The sequence below is a fragment of the Carcharodon carcharias genome, chromosome 19 (assembly GCF_017639515.1).
Source record: "Carcharodon carcharias isolate sCarCar2 chromosome 19, sCarCar2.pri, whole genome shotgun sequence".
In the NCBI taxonomy this organism is placed as follows: Eukaryota; Metazoa; Chordata; class Chondrichthyes; order Lamniformes; family Lamnidae; genus Carcharodon; species Carcharodon carcharias.
In genome coordinates, this window is record NC_054485.1 from 109,593,332 (window position 1) to 109,607,395 (window position 14,064).

The following is a 14,064-nucleotide window of genomic DNA, read 5'->3' on the forward strand; positions in this document are numbered from 1 at the left end:
TAATGCTTTTGACAAGCTCCCAAATGGGAGAATGGTCAAGAAGGTAAGAGTCCATTGGGCCCAGGGCAATTTGTCAAATTGGATCCAAAATTGGCTTAGTGGCAGGAGGCACAGGGAAGTGGTTGAAGGTTGTTTTTGCAATTGGAAGCCTGTGACGAGTGGTGTACCACAGAGATTGGTGCTGGGACCCTTGCTGTTTGTAGTGTACATTAATGATTTTTTCATGAATATCGGAGGTATGATCAGTAAGTTTGCAGATGACACGAAAATTGGTGGCATTGTAAATAGTGAGGAGAAAACCCTTAGACTACAAGACGATATGGATGGGCTGGTAAATTGGGCATAGCAGTGGCAAATGGAATTTAATCCTGAGAAGTGTGAGGTAATGAACTTGGGGACAACTAACACAGCAAAGGAATACACAATGAACGGTAGGACCATAGGAGGTACAGAGGATCAGAGGGACCTTGGTGTACATGTCCATAGATCCCTGAAGGCAGCAGCACAGATAGATAAGGTGGTTAAGAAGGCATATGGGATACTTGCATTTATTAGCCGAGGCATAGAATATAAGGGCAGGGAGGTTATGTTCAGCTGTATAAAATGCTAGTTATTCCACAGCTGGAGTAGTGTGTGCAGTTCTGGTTGCCACACTTTAGGAAGAACGTCATTGCACTCGAGATTCACCAGGATGATGCCTGGGCTGGAGCATTTCAACTATGATGAGAAATTGGATAAGCTGGGGTTGTTTTCCTTAGAGAGGAAGAAACATTTGCCCTTAGCGGAGGTGTCAATAACCAGTGGGCATAGATTTAAGGTAAGGGGCAGGAGGTTTAGAGGGGATTTGAGAAAAAATGTTTTCACCCAGAGAGTGGTTGGAAACTGGAACACACTGCCTGAGGAGGTGGCAGAGGCAGGAACCTCCTGTTAAATGCAACATTTAAGAAGTATTTAGATGAGCACTTGAAATGCCGTAGAATACAGGGCTACGGGCCAAGTGCTGAAAAATGTGATTAGAATAGATAGGTGCTTGATGGCCAGCACGGACGCAATGGGCCAAAGGGCCTGTTTCTGTGTTGTATAACTCTATGACTCCATATCATAGCAAGCGATGAGAGTGAAAGCAGACAGGAAGGCTACAGCTCGGAATTTTATTGCTGTGGAGAAAGTGTTAGTTCTGTTACCAGTACTGAGTGACTGATGAGGGGACCATTGAAATTGATTTATGAGAAACAGGTGGGTCAAAATTCAGAAAATATTCTCAAGGATTATGTATCAAATTTCAGGGAAAGATTGAACAGAACATGTGAGATGGTCCCAGAACATTTAAAGATATCACAGCAAACGATGAAAATGACGGCAGATAAGGAAGCTGAATCTCGTAGTTTTGTTGCTGGGGAGAAAGTGCTAGTTCTGTTACCAGTACTGGGGGCTCATTAAAAGCAAGGTTTAGTGGGTCTTACAGAATTGAAAAGAAATTGAGTGAAGTAAATTATTAATAAATGCTCCAGAAAGAAGAAAGAAGCAGAGGATGTGTCATATGAATATGCTTAAAAAGTACTTTGACGAGGAAGAGGAACAAAAAGAGGTATTAGTGGTGGTAAATAATAAGAAAGAGATAGAAATGTAGGACTCTGAAATTGATTTTCCTCTAATCCCAATTCTATAATGAGTGGGTACTTGAAAACTTAAAAGTAATATTGAGTTACCTTCCAGACAAGTGCCAAAGTGATTTGGAAAAGCTATTGCAGTCACACAAAGCTATTTATGGAAATAAGTTGGGGAAGGCAGATTTGGCTATACATGGGGCAGAATTTTCTGCCTGTCGGGCAGGCGGGTCGGGACCCAATCTCCAGCAACGAAGCAGGCCGCACTGCCATTTTACGTGGGTGGGCCAGTTAAGGCCCACCCAGCGTGATGTCCAGCGGGAAGCGCTATGCGCTTCCTATGTCGGCGGGGGGATTCCCTAAAAGCAAGAGTGTGCTTTATCATACATGTGCACGAAAGAGCGCACTTCTCCCTGAGGCTAAGTGCAGCCTCAGGGAAGCCGCTTCTACTTTGAAAAATATTAAGAGAGGAAAAAGTTCCCTAACATGTCCCCCTCATGTGACATTTTACACGTCGGCAAGCAGGCCCCGCCCCCTGCTCGCTGAAGGCAAAATTCTGCCCATGATGTTTCTATGACAGTTTCATCTTTGATCAGGCAACATCCTTATAGATTAAATCTGGCTAAGTTATCACAAATCTAGAAATAAATTGATTTCATGCTTCAAAATGATATCATTCAGTCTAGTTATAGTAACTGGACTTCACCTATTGTACTGGTACTGAAACCAGATGGAACCAAAGGCTGTGTGTGGACTATCGAAAGATGAATGCTGTGACAAAAGTAGATTCATATCCTATACTACGGGTTGGAGGATTGTATTGAGAAAGTGGGACAATCAAAATTTATCACAAATATTGACTTGCTAAAAGGATATTGGCAAGTACCATTATCAGAGAGAGCAAGAGATATCGGCTTTTGTGATGCCAGATCTATGATATCAGTTTAAAGTCATGCCATTTGGTATGAAAAATACAACACAACACTTCCGGGCAGTGCATTCCAGACCCGAACCACTCGTTGCGTGAAAAAGTTTTTCCTTCAGATGTTTCTTTGGCAAAATCATTTTAAATCTGTGCCCTTTCGTTCTTGATGCTTTTATGAGCAGAACAGCTTCTCCCTATCCACTCTGTCCACCCCCGTCATGATTTTGAAAAGCTCTATCAAATCTCCTCTTGGCCTTCTTCTCTTCAAGGAGAAGAGTCCCAACCTCTCCAGTCTATCCTCATAGCTGAAGTTTCTCGTCCCTGGAATCACTTTGGTAAACTACTTCTGCACTCTCCAATGTGTTCACCTCTTCCTATAATGTGGTGCCCAGAAATGTACACCAGAGACCAGCTGAGGCCTAATGAGTGTCTTATATAAATTCAGCATAACCTCCTTGCTCTTGTACTCTCTGTTCCTATTAATAAAGCTCAGGATACTATATGCTTTATTAACTTCTCTCTCCACCTGTCCTGCCAACTTCAATGACCTATGTACATATACACCCGGGTCTTTTTGCTCCTGCACCCGCTTAAAAATTTCACCCCTTATTTTATATTGTCTGTCCATGTTCTTCCTATCAAAATGCACCACTTCACACTTCTCCACATTGAACTTCATCTGATACCTATCTACCCACTCCACTAACTTGTCTAAGTCCTTCTGAAGTTCTACACTTTCTTCCTTGCAGTTACAACAGTCCCAAGCTTCGTAGCATCCACAAACTTTTAAATTGTCCCCGTACACCAAGATCTCGATCTTTAATATGATTGGCACACATCATCTGCCACATCATAACAAAATGGGGGCTCCTTGCAGGATATTTGAAATTCCTTGATTTGCTTTGGAGTTGGTGAATCTTAAGGCTATGAATATGAGAAGCACATTGAATTCAAGAGTTGGTGTGAGCAATTTTAAAATAGTGAGACTGCAAAAATGGCCGTGTCCATGGCTAAAACGTTTTTGGAAGTAGAAGGTATAATGCTGATTGAGTTACAAAAAGTATAAGGGTTAGTTAGCAGAATTGGTGGAGAAGTTACTGTTGAGGTTACCTGTAGGGACAAAGAAAATAGATATAGTTGAAGTGATAGCACAGCATTTGAAACTGGAAGTGATACCTGACGCTAGTGAGTCACAACTGGAGGCTGTGACCTCTGGGGAACTCCACTACAAACCTTCCTGCAGCCTGAAAAATATCCATTGACCATTACTCTCTGCTTCCTATTTTTCAGCCAACTTTCTATTCACATTGCTACTGTCCCTTTTATTCCATGAGCAATAGCTTTGCTCACAAGTCTTTTATGTAGCACTGTATCAAATGCCTTTTGGAAGTCCATGTACACCACATCAACAGCATTATCCTCATTGACCTTCTCTGTTACCTCTTCAAAACACTCTAGCAAGTTAATTAAACACAATTTCCCCATTAGAAATTCATGCCGGCTCTTCCTGATCAGCCCATATTTTTCCATGTGACTACTAATTCTATCTTGAATAATTGTTTCGAGAATCTTGCCCACCTCTTGCTGGGCTTATCCTTACAGACCTTCTTGAACAAAGGTGTAACGTTTGCAATTCTCCTGACCTCTGGCACCTCCCCTGTCTCTAGGGAAGACTCCCCTTCTCCTTTTCTTCCTTTCCTATCTTTTCTGAACACCTTGCACCCGAGAATATTTAACACCCAGTTCTGCCCTTCCTTGATCCAGTTATCCTGTTATCGCCACAACATCACATTTCCACATGGCAATCTGCACCTGTAACTCCCCAGTCTTATTTATGATACTCCGCGCATTCACATACTCCCATAGTAACCCTGATTTAGATTTTGTTACTTTCTCCCTCACCCCAACTTCACCTATTGACTTACTATTCTCTATTCTAAGGCTATGTTTCTCCCAGTATTTTATGCACCCTGGTATTCCTCTTTAATATTCTGTCCTGGTTCCCAAACCCCTCTGGAGTTCAAGTTTTCACAGTTCCATTTCTCTTTGAAATATTGTTCCTTTTTTTTTCTCTGCCCTTTCTTTTTCTTTTTCCGTTGCCTCTAGTTCAAGTTTCTTCAGTTCCATTCCTTGTTGAAATTCAAGCCGCTTCAATTCTAACTGAAGCCTCACTAGTGACTCACTAGTGCCAGCTATCACTTCCAATTTCAAATGCTGTGCTAACACTTCAACTGTGTCTACTTGCTTTGCCCCTACAGGTAACCTCACCTGCAAATTCTCCGCCAGATACCCGTAGACACTTTTTATAACTCAATCAGCATTATATCTTCTACTTCCAAATTTTTTTTATCATGAATACAGCCATTTTTTGCAGTCTTCCCACTTTAAAATCCCTCACACCTACTCTTGAATTCAATGTGCTTCTGATACCCATAACATTAAGATTCACCAACTCCAAAACAAATCAAGGAATTTCAAATATCCCGCAAGGAGCTCCTATTTTGTTAAGACGTGGCAGATGATGTGTGCTAAGCAGACTGAATCCACAAGGGAAACTTGGTCACACTATCACAATGGTTTTGCAATTTGTATTTATTACGAGAAGATGTGTGCAATGAAGTCAGAAGTAATGAGTCCACCAAGACATTTAGAAATTTAAAAAATTAAACTAAAATAATTATTAACAAAATAAAATATTTCAACCACATACAATAGACTACAATTACTTACTATAATCACCCCTAAAATTTTTAATTAACCTGACCCCCAGTTGCACCCCCTTTAAGGCAATGGTCCAAATTAGATATTAGATTTAAAACAGAGCCAGCAAGTTAACACAATACTCACTTGACAGTGGAATTCCAAATGGCTTTTCCCCAACTTCAGTTTTGTTACATAGCAGACTCATGGACACATAGCTTGAGGCTTCATTAAGGCTATTTCACACACTGTTGTTAGATCTTACATGGCCTTCCCACATAGCCTTTCATTCTACTTAAGATATCTTTCTCTCTTTTTAATAAACAAATTCTATTGCCCACATGTCCTTGAAACTGTATCTTCCTCATAATATAAAAACTTTCATTTGCCAATATTGTCAGTACCTTTGTGAAAAATAAACACATTCCTTAGCCTTGTTTAACTGACAAGTTGAAATCCAAAAAATCCCTCTATTTATTTAGAAATGCAAATTCCCTTCACACCTTACATGCTAAGCCAGCATCAGTGTTTACTCATTAGCATGTAAAGCACCAAGCTTCCTTTGATGATTTCAACCTTGCAGACTACTTGAATCCAAATTTAATTAAATCACCCAGACAGGTCCAACTATACTTACCCCGATAAACCTACTTCACAATAAAGCGGAAAAATATTATGAAAATTATGTTTCTATGACAGTATGAATCACATGACAAAGATTGGTAAAGCTATAAAGAATGTTCTTTATTTGAAGATAAGACTATATAGAGATAGAGTTAACTAGGAGACTCAGTATACATGTCTGACTTCCGCTGCTGCTGCTTGTAGGCTGCCTACAATTCATGGGACTAATACAGTTCACCCCGTGTTGAGGCAGAATAATCATCAGCAGTTTAAGATACGCTCCCTTAAAGGTACATGGATCTCACATCCAACAGCCCCTTGGTTAGGGACCGCTCAGCCAAAGGGGAACTGGACCTAGCTATCCACTCTATCTAGCTATCTCCTAATTTTATACACTTCAAATAGATCTCCCCTCAGCCTCTTTTGTTCCAAAGAAAACAACCTTAGCTTAGCCAATCTTTCCTCATAACTAAAACCTCCTCTGTATTCTTTTTAGTGCAATCACATCTTTCCTAGAGTGCAGTGAGCAGAACTGCAGGCATTACTCCAGATGTGGCCTAACTAGTGTTTTATACAGTTCCAATATAACTGTTATACTGTATACCTCAGCCAGTGAAAGCAAGGATCCCATGTACCTTCTTGACAATCTTATCTACCTGTCACATATGGGACCACACAACAAGTCACTCCAAACCCAGGCATATATATTCACAAATAATCCACTGCTTCAAGCTCCAGACTGAGGGGCAGCAGTGGCATAGTGGTATTGTCGCTGGCCTAGTATTCCAGAGACCCAGGGTAGTGCTCTATTATAATGCTCTAATCCCACCATGGCAGTTGGTGAAATTTGAATTCAACCAAAACTTGGAATTCCCAAAACCATACCATTGCTGTAAAAACCCATCTGGTTCACTAACTCCCTTTAGGGGAGGAAATCTGCCACCCTTACCTGGCCTGGCTACATGTGACTCCAGACCCACAACAATGTGGTTAACACTTAACTGCCCTCTGAACTTTTAGGCATGGGCAATAAATGCTGGCCTAGCCAGTGATGCCCACATCCCATGAAGGAATATAAAAAAAAACTCAACAAAGTAACATGCTTCACCAGGCCACACTTCTGGCTGCATCTCCAGTCGAGGGTCTTGGGTTCATTTTGCCCACGTGCTCATCTCAATTTGGTTCTGTGCACGTGGAGAATAGCACACTCGGAAATTGCTAACAAAGCTTTACTGATACTAATAAACGTTACTAGTATTAATAAACATTACTAATATTGATTAAATCCTACTAATACTTAATATGCCTTCCTAGTGGTAATAAGGCTTACTTAAAAATAGAAAATAAAATTCACCAGCTACTTGCTTATTATTAATAGTTAATATTTTAACATTTCTTTTAAACTCAGTCCCTAAGCAGCAATACTTAGCAGCCAATTACCTTATGACTTTCATTGATATCACTGTTCACTGTTTTTGCAAAACTCAGGGTGCTTCTGGACCTCTCTCCCAGAAGGTAAATGCTTTAGGCCTCACTCCTTGGGCTTTATTTATCCACTCCCAGCTATGTATCGCCCACAGGTCTGTCTTTCTCTCTGCCTCTCTCTTAGCAAGTAAATGCTATAGGCCTCACTCCTCAGGCTTTATTTATCTGCTCCTGGTCCATTATCTCCCACAGGTCTGCATCTTTCTCCCTCTCTTCCAGAAAATAAGTGCTACTGGCCTTGCTCCTTGGACTTTATCTATCTGCTCCTGACTGTGTTGCTTCTCACCGTGAAGGTAAATTATTTTGCACATTTATTAGTTTCATTACAGATGTATCATTAGGAATTTCAAATGCTGGCGGGGTCATGACCTGGTGCGGGCACAATTTGAAAAACACAGTCTCAGAGGTCATCTCTACATCCTGTCACCTCCGGGATAGGCGACAATTTTCAAGGTGCTGGCTGGAGTGAGGTCACGGGGATCCTGCTTACTATCAACTGATGCCCCATTATATTCCTTAAGGGTCTTGTTAACAGGTAAGAAATGCAAGGATAGGATTTTGAAAGGGAAAACCTGAACAGTTTGGTGCACATTGCTGCCCAGCTGCCAGGTTAACTTTGGGAATGTTTGAAAGTTTTGTTTAATTTGTCAAAAATCAATGTTTCATGCACCTGGTTAAATGCAGTGCATTTATTTTGCCTGCAAGGTCTTATTCCTCCACATTAACACTGCTGGCCCTGTAAGGAGCTGCCTGCTATATTTGACAAGGCAACAGCAGACCCCATCATGGCTGCCAGCTGCCTTTACTGTTGGCGCCACACAGGCAGCTCCTGCCTCCTCGAGATGCTTGGCACCCCGAATTGGGTGCTTGCTTCCTGCCCAATTAGGGCATTAAAATTAGCACTGCGTGAGCTTTACAGTTGAGGCACAGGATCAGGACCCAGAATTCATCCAGATGTCAAGTTCCTGCTTCCAATTTGAAAATCCGGCCCGTCCATTTGGATTATATTGAATTGTCTAATTTAATTAGTTCACGTTGCAAGGTAGTGCTCATGGATTGAAAGAGCAGGACTATGAAAGCAAACAGGTATGAAGAGCTGAATAATCTGCTCTGAGATCAGAAGCGTTCCCAGCTTCACGGAGAGTATTATGGGACATGATGATGTCGGGCGCGTTTATGACATCATCACGTCAGTTGCTGATAATACAGTACGCGGGCGGGTCAAAAAGTCAGGAACCTGCCCGCGACATTTAAGTATCAATTTAAAAGGCAATTGAGTTATTTAACTACTCATCTCACTGCAATAATACAGTCAGAAGGCAATAATACCCCTTCAGGGTGAGAATCACAACTGGTGGGGTATTTGTTTTTTCATAGGCGAGCTTGTTTGGGCGGGTTTTAAAACTGCAGCTGACACCAGAGCCTCAGCTTTGCAATTAACACTTCATTGACAGCAGAGAATGCTCATGTGACTGAGCAGAGGAATCATTTGGATACTGTTTCATCAGGAGGACTCTCCTCTGCGTCAGAGGGTTCTTTCGATTGATTATTTTCCTGTTCACTACCCAGAGGTGAAATATCTTTGAGACAGATGGGCATTGTGGTCTCAATTGGAGACACATCCTTCAGTTAGGAGGAGAGAAGATTAGGAGGAGATGGAAGAGGAGAAGGGGGAGAGGAAGGAGGGAACAGAGGGACGCTCAGGATTCTGTGGTTACTCAGGAAGGGAACAGAGCAGTGACAGACCCTGAGGGGCAAGAGGAACACAGAAACCCTCAGTGGAGGCATAAATGAATTTATTCTTCCCCAAGAATATATAGGCAGAGATTCAGTTACCTGAAACTGAGTGAGACACAGTGACTTTCAGGAGTCACTGTGACATCACTATGTCAGATGCTGACAGGGGAGATCTCATCCAACCACCTGGTGCCTGTCACATTGAAGGTAACAGTGGAGCTTTACTTCTTCACAACAGACACATTCCAGGCAGTCTGTGGAGATCTCAGTGGGATAACACAGCCTGCTGCACACCACTGCATCAAGGTGTTCACAGATACAATATTCCAAAGGGCTGGGAATTACATCTCCTTCACGCAGGATGTCCAGGGCCAAATGGATAAGGCTGAGGATTTGCAGCGATCGCAGTTTTCCCCCGGGTGCAGTGAGTCACTGACTGCACGCACGTAGCCACTAAGTCTCCTGCTGGACAGCCATGCACCTTCAGAAACAGAAAGGGCTTCCACTCGATCAATGTCCAGCTGGTGTGTGACCATATTCAGCAGGTCATGCAGGTGTGTGCCAGGTACCCGGGCAGCAGACTCGACTCATACATCCTCAGGAACACTCAGATTCCAGACCTCTTCACCAGCCCGAATACGTTAGAGGGATGGATTCTAGGCATTAAGAGCTATTCACTGAAAAGATCTCTAATGATGCCTGTGAGGGTGCCCAGACCTGACACAGAAAGGAGATACAATGAGAGTCACAGCAGCACCAGGGCCATAGTGGATATCATGAGGTGTCATAATTTTCACAATATTTTTCTGGTTTATTGTGAAGTAGGTTTATGGGGGTAAATAGTTAGGTCTGTCTGTGTGGGATTTAATTACATTTTGTAACTCTTTCGAGTTAAAACCAAATAAACTAAATTAACAAACCAAGGGACAAATGAAAAGGCAGCCCCTTAAAGGGAAACTGCAAAAACAAAAGACAAAAGTTGAAGCAAACTTACAAACATTAAACCAAAATATGATCAAAGGGATCAATAAAACACTCCAGTGCCCACGGAGAATGGAAGGCCTCAACGGTGCTGGCAGGGACTGCGTGCTCCGTCTCCAGGGACTCCCGGCCGCAAACATAGACACAGAAGACGGGGAGACAGTCGGGCCTGATGACCCCCTCGATCATCCACTGCCTGGGCCTGATAATGGCCAACTTGGCCGGACCCAGGAGCAGGTTCATGAGGAGTTCCTTCTCCCTCCCCATCTCCCTCCTCATTGGGTGCCCGCAGATCAGGAGCTTGGGACTGAAGTTCAAATAAAACAGAAGCAAAAGGTTCTTCAAGTAACTAAAAAGGGGGCGCAGCCTACAACAAACTATATATGTGTGGTCCACGGACTCCACAAGGCACAAAACACAGACATCTTGGCAGTCTGTGAACCGACACATGCTACGGTTGTATGGGACTGCTGCGTGCAACACACTCCACCCCTGGTCCCTGATGGAAAGGAGGAGGACTTCCATGTAGAGAACCCCCCCACTGGGGACCTCCGCTACTGAAGGGCAGCAAGGTATGCCAGGGCATGTCCGGGCGGTGGCTGAGGGCAAGGGAGTGAAGGCTGTGCAGCAGCAGCCCATACAGGAAGCCCCTCCGTGCCATGCTAAAGGACACAGAGGGCATTTGCGTGAAGCAACTCAGGTTGCAATGCTCTGGTCCCGAGGGAGGGTTCCGGATTTGGGGCCAATGTGGAATTCTGTTCAGACAACAGTATGCTCAGATGGAAGACCATCACACACTTGCACCACCTCGAGACCCAGAATGACATCAGAGCTGGGCATGACCATCCTAAAGTCTTGAATGGCACTGGCTATGAGCCAGATACCTACCAATGCACTATGCGCCATATCCTGCAGAAGTGTCCAGTCCAATCCTCTGCTACCCAGCGTGTCCCCGATCCTGGTCACCCCGGCAGCCACAGCCCTTCTCTCCGCCAGCCACTGAAAATGGCGGAGGTACAGATTACTGAGCAGCAGCTCTCTGACGATAGCCACTACTTCTGACAGCAGAGAGCTGCGTTGTAAGCCACGTTCCAGACTTTGATCAGGTCCTGGTAAAAGATGAGCAACGCTTGTAAAGAGCCACAAAAGCCCCTCAGGTCGACAAACAGGAGGCGCATGTCATAATTCAGGCCGTGCACCTGGCAGAAAAATTATGTCGCCAGGACAACCACCTCGGAGGGATCTCAATGTAAAGGTATCACAGAGGCAATGTCAGGAGTGGGATTTGAACCCACACCCCTAGAAAGAGACCAGAATTCACCAAGCCACTGCAAGGCAAGGAACCTCACTCCTTAAGTCTAGCGCCGTAGACTACTCTTGCTAGCTAAGCAGACTGCAAGTTATCAAAAGAAGTAAGGTGTAGAAGTACCTTTAATATGCTAATGAGTAAACATGGTTGGGGTCTTAGCATGTAAGGTGTAAAGGGAATTTGAATTTTTAGATAAATGAAGGGGGATTTGGTTTTCAAAGGGATCTCAGTCTGTTTGGAAATAGCCAGACAAGCAAGGTAGGAAATATGTTTATTTTTCTCAAGGGTTACTGAAAATATACACTGGCAAAATGAAAAGATTTATATTATGAGAAAGGTAAAGTTCCAGAGACATATGGGAACAGTGGGATTTATATAACAAAAGGGGAGAAACATATATAAGGGAGAGTGAGGCTTTGTGTCAGGGGAAGGCATTGTATGATCTAACAGAAGTGTGTGAAGCCTCTAGTGTTTGTGCATAAGCCTGCTGTCTCCAAAAACTGAAGCTAGAGAGAGCCATTTTGAATTCCACCGTCCCCGGTATTGTGCTAATTTGCTGGATCTGTTTCAAATCTAAAATCTATTTCTGGATCATTGTCTTAATGGGTGTGTAACTGGGAGCCAAGTTAATGAGGGGTTTCAGGAATTATTATAGTAGTAATTTGTAGTATGTGCTTGAAATCTCTTTTGTTAGTAACTATTTTAATTTAGTTTTTAAAAAAATCTCTAAACTCTTGACGGACTTATTATTTCTGAATTCAGGGCACGCATCTCAAAATAAATACAAATTGCAAAACCATTGTGGTAGCGCGATCAAGTTTCACTCGTAGATTTGAACTGCCTGGCACACATTATCTACCGTGTCATAACTGGAGCAGACTAACGGTTTCCTAAAGATGCGATTCTAATGCCTGGACAGATTTGGGAGTGCACTATAGGACTCACCCTCACGTGTTTGTCTGACTGTCGTGATTTGCTGTGCCCTCCATAACATTGCCAGTCAAAGAAAGAGGTGCTCTGGAGAATGATGACATGCAAAATGGGGGCCAATTCTCTGAGGACGAGGGCAATGATGAGTTGAGGGATCAGGGTAATGCGTTTGCTGATGGCCCTGGTCGTGATTGAATAGATGGCCATGACAACAGGATGCCTTAATAAGGGAAAGGTTCCTAAAGTATGTCTTGCCACGGTTACAGAAAGGATTTGGTGAAACCTTGGCCCTCCTTTTCCCAGGGCTTGGCATGAGTTGGTTACGTAGATCATATGTAGCACGCAGGAGGGGACCAGAGGCAGCCTCACTGAATCTGGGGACGGCTTTGCCCCTTCTGGGGTGCCTCTCCTCTCACTCCGAGGGCGTAGATGTCTATACATGGAAATTTGTCATAAATATACAACTCCTGAAGCCAGAAGTTAGGAGACTTACTGTGTTTTTAAAATTTCTGCCACCTATGAAAATTGACATGGTTGGGACAGATGAGATAAAATTTAAATTGAGGTTGGAAAATACATTATACGGTATTATCAGGCGCGTCTTGACAGCGGGCCTGGAAGTCACGTGCAGAATTCGTCATTGGTGCACGGCCATATTATTCAGCCCGGAAAGTGGTAAAGTTACACCACTGAGCTTATTTTCAAAAGCAGGACAACAAAATAAAAACATGATATCGAAAAGAACAGAGAAAAACCAAGAACCACAATATGCTTTAAAATGTTGGCAAATGCAGCAGAATGGTGTTACAAACATATGAATTAGAAGCAGAAGTGGGCCATTCGGCCCCTCAAGCCTGCTCTGCCATTTAATAAGATCGTGGCTGATCTGATTGTAGCCTCAACTCCACCTTACTGCCTACCCCCAATAACCATTCACCCCATTGTTTGTGAAGAATCTATCCACCTCTGCCTTGAAAATATTCACTGACCCTGTCTCCACGTCTCTCTGGGAAAGAGAGTTCCAAAGGCTCACGACCCTCAAAGAAGAAAAAACCTCCATCCCAGTTTTAAGTGGGGAACCCTCTATTTTTGAACTGTGCCCCCAAATTCTTGTCTCTCCTGCAACGGAAAACATTCTTTCAGCATCCACCCTGTTTCCGTTAAACAACATTGGGCATAGAAGCTGCATCAGTCGGAACAAGTTAATGTCCCACTGCTCTCCCATTGTAACTAATTCTTTTTAAATGGCACATGGGAGGGAATGAAAACAAACTAAAATGTGGAATCAGATCTCAAAACAGCAATTAAAAATCCTGAAACTCAATGCAAAAAGGATTTAACTTGTTTGGTTGCACTGAAACAATGACCTTTGTGATAGATCTTTATTGAGACTATTTTTCAGTTGTCTGGTTTATTTTTTGAGTTTCCAGCTTTTTTGAAGCTGCTCATAAGTTTTTGAATTTATTCATTCTTTCTTATTGTGTGTTACAATAATAAGGTCTTACCTTCACATTCACAAATTCTCTTCCACTCTGAAAACAGAAACAACAAATTAGCCTGGAATGGCTTCATTCTGTGTCATAAAGTTTATTTATCCAAGTCTTTCTCCATGACTTAATAACTTCACAGTAAGAATGTTCCAGGTATTTTAAATTTAATAGATACAAGAACACAAGAAATGGGAGCAGGAGTGGACGATTCGGCCCATCGAGCCTGCTCCACCAGTCAATACGATCATGGCTGATCTTGGGCTTCAACTCCATTTT

The 14,064-nt window shown here is 42.9% G+C and overlaps 1 protein-coding gene across 5 annotated transcripts in view; it reads right to left on the minus strand.

Moving 5' to 3' along the window:
- Positions 1–14,064, minus strand: part of LOC121291814 (zinc-binding protein A33-like) — a 129,944-nt gene that overhangs the window by 51,284 nt on the left and 64,596 nt on the right. For 2 of the 5 annotated variants that reach the window (XM_041213401.1, XM_041213400.1), the window contains 3 exons: positions 13,804–13,830; positions 10,948–11,168; positions 9,727–9,795 (listed from right to left, as the gene is read on the minus strand). In XM_041213401.1, the coding sequence (XP_041069335.1) occupies positions 9,742–9,795; positions 10,948–11,168; positions 13,804–13,830 (302 nt within the window). In that variant the 3' untranslated portion in view covers positions 9,727–9,741. Of the gene's footprint in view, positions 1–9,726; positions 9,796–10,947; positions 11,169–13,803; positions 13,831–14,064 lie in introns of those variants that run through there. The other 3 variants (XM_041213405.1, XM_041213399.1, XM_041213403.1) reach the window with 2 other exon arrangements.